Below are 4443 nucleotides of genomic sequence, written 5' to 3' on the forward strand. Positions count from 1 at the left end.
CACCGTCCTGTACACCATTCGACTCGGTCGTCGATAGGCGTACTTGATGGAGGGTGCATGAATCTTGATGTCGTGACAGTCCGCACAGCAAAGAAGTGTCTGCTTCTCCAACAAGGAGACCTATTCTGGTCAGCTCTCGCCTCTCCCATCCGATTCCATTGCAATAAAGTGGTAGATTGGTTGCCATGCCAGCGCTGGTTCAGTGTCCCATTGCGCGCGTGCTTGTATGCGCTGCCAGGCTGTGATATTAGGTTCAATACAATAAGGTTCCGTAAGCAGGCATTATCCAGGTATCAGGGCTGTATTACCTGGCAGCACACACCTTATAGACCGTGAAGTGAGCATCTGAGGCATGGTGCACCTCTCTCGTGCCCACCATCTGCAGATGACGACTTTGCTTGCCACCATACTTCTTCGACTCGTCACACGAGATAACGACTCGGTGCTTGGACCAGAACCCAATGGAGGGGAGGTGTGGTGCGGAACTGAAAACGGTGAGTGCATGCGACGCATTCGATATGCGTCATCGTTGAACACCATAGGGGTAGACGGCAGAGCTGAATCTTTGGTGTCTATTCCAAATACCGTTCCGTCGGATGCTGATGTATCGCTTGGGCATTCGATTCAGCTTCCAATTGAAGTGTGGGAGAAGGTGATTGACGTTCTGGCGGATGAATGGGTGGACCCCTTCCGGCGTGACAAGACGTATGAAGCCAGGCTACGAGCACTAGGAAGGGTATGTCGAGGGTGGCATGTTCGATGCCGCTTTCGTGCCTGGGAGAAGCTTGATGTAGATCACATGGACAAGACAGAAGTCTATCACCTGATCAATGCACTGAACCAGGATCCCGAGCGCTGCCATACCATGAAAACGGTCTCATTTTATTTTGGGAGGATGTCGATTGGCCTGTTTGGGACATTTGTTGTGTGCACGGCACAGAAACTGCCCCGAGTCAAGCGTCTCATACTCGGGGGGTGCGAGTGGGACACTGGGCAGCTGCACGCGCAGGTCTTCGTCCACATCACTCTCGCATTCGAGTCGGTCACTGTGCTCGAGCTCGACCATGTGCGATTCCCTTCTGCGGTGGTATTTGGGCGGCTCGTGCATGCACTCCCGCGGCTGTCATCCCTCAAATGCTGGAGCGTGTTCTTCGAGAGGCGTGGCGATGTCGCGGGCCGAATCTGGGAATTGCATCCCCTCCGACTCGACTCAGCCGAAGTGTTGGACAGCGATGATGTCGTTGACTTCCTCGTCTCGATCGGCGCGCAACTACGCCACCTCTCCTGGCGTGATGAGAGCTTGGAAAAGTGCCAGGAGCTGCTCCCCGTGACTGCCGAATCGCTCTCATCCATCCAGATCGACATCACTGAATATTCATTCGTTCGACGTGAGTCGCCGAGGCCATTTGTCGATGCAGTGCGAGGTCGGTTGACATCTTCTAGGATTTTCACCCACAGACTTCCTGATCGATTTTACGCCAGCTGTCAACCTGCGTGTCCTTTCGATCTCTTCTCACTTCCAAGACTTGGACACAGTGGCAAACAGGCTGTCTCGCGTGTTCCTTCCCAAGCTGGTCGAGGTTACGATCATCTCAACGTTCGTGCATACCGAGATATTCCCTTCGTTAAATATCCAGGACGAGCTCGAAGAGGTCAGGATGGATTCCTATGCACTTCTTGACCAGGCGTTCTCCAGTCGTCTGTATCCCGCCTTGAAAAAGGTCACGTTCAAGCTTCACTGTCGGACTCCGCGCAGCAAAGTGATGGAGGTGATATCCGAGGAGTCCTGGAGGACTCACTTTGCATCAAATCTTCCTGCTCTGCACACCAGTGGACGACTTGTGTGAGTGGACATTCGCATGCAATTGTCTCCACATTCCACATTGCTTTCATCTGTACTCACTCTTATTCCAGATGCTCTGTGTCTGTTTTAGTGCAAATTGATTTGGAATAATGCTCACAATGTGCTTCCGGCTTCCATCTCGCCATTTTCGGCGACTTGTCGCTTCGTCCATCGTCATGGCGTCATTGCATGCCCATCCATATGGCTCTTCCAATCCACGGACACGCTGGCGCATCCCCTTCACTTATACACCCTCTCCCCGATAGCCGTTCGAGTTTCCGTAATGTTATCTACATCCACGTAGATGATATATACGTGAGGGTCACCCGTCCAACGGATTCAGCGGTGTGGCATTGAACGCGTGAGCCCAAATCTGTGAGATAGCCATGTTGGTGAGAGCTACCCACGTCATGTTTTACCTACTCTATTGCGAAAAGTCGTAATCCGTGGGCTACGTAAGAAATTACGCACCATCGACTACGTGCTCATCAGCGTGCGTGTGGTGTATATCGTGCACTCTGCTCTGCTTCGCTGCGCAGTAGAGTGCTGAGCACGCGTCTGCTCTTCGAACGCTGCTCTGCGGGCGTGTTGTGACAGTATACATCAATGAAATGACTATTTCCCCAGTAAGGGAGACTTGTTGTATGAAGGAGGAAAAGCTAACTCATGTTAGCTGTCGCCTCTCCCATCTGTTTCCATTGCAAGATAATCATAATTTCCTTGCTGTGCCAGCCGTGGTTCAATATCCCAGCGTGCGCGCGCTTGTATGTGCTTACAGGTTGTGATATTAGGTTCAATACGATAAGGTTTGATAAATAGCTCATCTCCACACATCGGGGCTGTATGACCTGACAGCGAACACCTTATAGGCCGAGGAGTGGGCATCTAAGGCATGGCACGCCTCTCTTGCGCCCATCATCTGCAGATGACGACTGCGCCTGCGACTATATCTCTTCTACTCGATACACAATTTGGCGAATCAGTGCCTGGGCCAGAAGTCAATGGAGGGGAGGTATGCTGTGGAAATGAAGACGGTCAGTGCATGCGACACTTACAACATGCGTGATCGCTGAACATCGTAGGGGTGGACGACAAAGCGGAATCTTTGGGGTCTATGCCAAATCCTGCTCCGTTGGATGCTGATATGCCCCTTGAGCATTCGATTGAGCTTCCAATTGAATTATGGGAGAAGGTGATTGATTATCTGGCGGACGAATGGGTGGATGACCTTTGGAGCGGCGAGACATATGAAGCTAAGCTGCGTGTACTAGGAAGGGTGTGTCAGGGGTGGTATGCCCGATGCCGATCTCGTGGCCTAGAGAGGCTGGATGTGTGGAGGATGGACAAGAAAAAGGTCTATTGCCTGATCAACGCACTGAATCAGGACCCCGAGCGCTGTCATGCCATTAAGATGGTCTCATTCAATTTTCGGTGGAAGTCGATGAGCATCTTTGGGACGTTTGCTGTGTGCATGGCACAGAAACTGCCCCAAGTCAAGCATCTCGTACTCGGGAGGTACCATTGGGAGCTTGGACAGCCGCACGCACAGATCTTTGACCATGTGACTCTCGCATTCGAGTCTATCACCGTGCTCGACCTCATGGATGTGGAATTCCCTTCTGCCGTGGTGTTTGGGCGGCTCGTGCGTGCGCTTCCACAGCTGTCGTCCCTCAAATGCTGGTCGGTGACCTTCAGGAAGCGTGCCTATGTTGCGGGCCGAATCTGGCAACTGCATCCTCTCCGACTCGACGCCGCCGAAGTGCGGCGCAGCGATGACGTCGTTGACTTCCTCGTCTCGATCGGCGCACAACTACGCCACTTCATATGGCGTGATCGGGGCTTGGAAAAGTGCCAGGAGCTGCTCCCTGTGATCGCCGAGTCGCTCTCATCCATGCGCATCGACTTAGCTCCATCTTTCTCGATCTTATCCCCTCAAGGTGAGTCGCCGGGGCCATTTGTCGATGCAGTTCGAGGCCGATTGACGTCTTCTAGGATTTTCACCCCCATACTTTCCAATCGATCTCACGTCAGCTGTCAACCTGCGTGTTCTTTCAATCTCTTCCAATCTCACAAATTTGAACAGAGCGGTCAACATTCTGTGTCGCGCGTCCCTTTTGAAGCTGATCGCGATTACGATCATCTCAACGTTCACGTATACCGAAACATTCTCTTCGTCAAATATCCAAGACACGCTCGATAAGGTCGGAAAGTATTCCTATGCACTTCTTGACCAGGCTTTCTCTAGTCGTCAGTATCCTGCCTTGAAAAAGGTCGCCTTCGAGCTTCACTGTAGGCCTCGGCGCAGCGAAGTGATGGAGGTGATATCCGAGGTATCCTGGGGGAGTCACCTTTCATCAAATCTTCCTGCTCTATATACCAGTGGACGACTCGTGTGAGTAAACATTTGCATGTCGTAGATTGTCACCAAATTTTATATTCCTTCTGATACCAATACTCACTCTTATTCTAGGTGCTCTGTGTCTGTCCTGGTGGATCATGAATGGAAATAATGCTCGGAATGTACTTCTGGCTTCCATCTCGCAATCTCCAGAGACTTTCTGCTTTGTCCACCGACATGGCATCATTGCATGCCCGCCCAT

The 4443-nt window shown here is 51.8% G+C and overlaps 2 protein-coding genes across 2 annotated transcripts; both read left to right on the forward strand.

Annotated features, from left to right (window-relative positions):
- Window positions 1–352: 352 nt before the first annotated feature.
- Window positions 353–1847, forward strand: FIBRA_09274 (uncharacterized protein; the record flags this gene model as incomplete). Its single annotated transcript, XM_012321591.1, has 3 exons — window positions 353–494; window positions 543–1388; window positions 1444–1847. The coding sequence occupies 3 exons, from the start codon at window positions 353–355 to the stop codon at window positions 1845–1847; spliced, it is 1392 nt and encodes a 463-aa protein (XP_012176981.1).
- A 921-nt stretch (window positions 1848–2768) lies between these two features.
- On the forward strand, window positions 2769–4239 carry FIBRA_09275 (uncharacterized protein; the record flags this gene model as incomplete). The annotated part of the gene is made up of 3 exons (XM_012321592.1): window positions 2769–2877; window positions 2926–3780; window positions 3836–4239. The coding sequence occupies 3 exons, from the start codon at window positions 2769–2771 to the stop codon at window positions 4237–4239; spliced, it is 1368 nt and encodes a 455-aa protein (XP_012176982.1).
- Window positions 4240–4443: the final 204 nt, after the last annotated feature.

This window comes from Fibroporia radiculosa (assembly GCF_000313525.1).
Source record: "Fibroporia radiculosa TFFH 294 genomic supercontigs, scaffold21407, whole genome shotgun sequence".
NCBI lineage: Eukaryota > Fungi > Basidiomycota > Agaricomycetes > Polyporales > Fibroporiaceae > Fibroporia > Fibroporia radiculosa.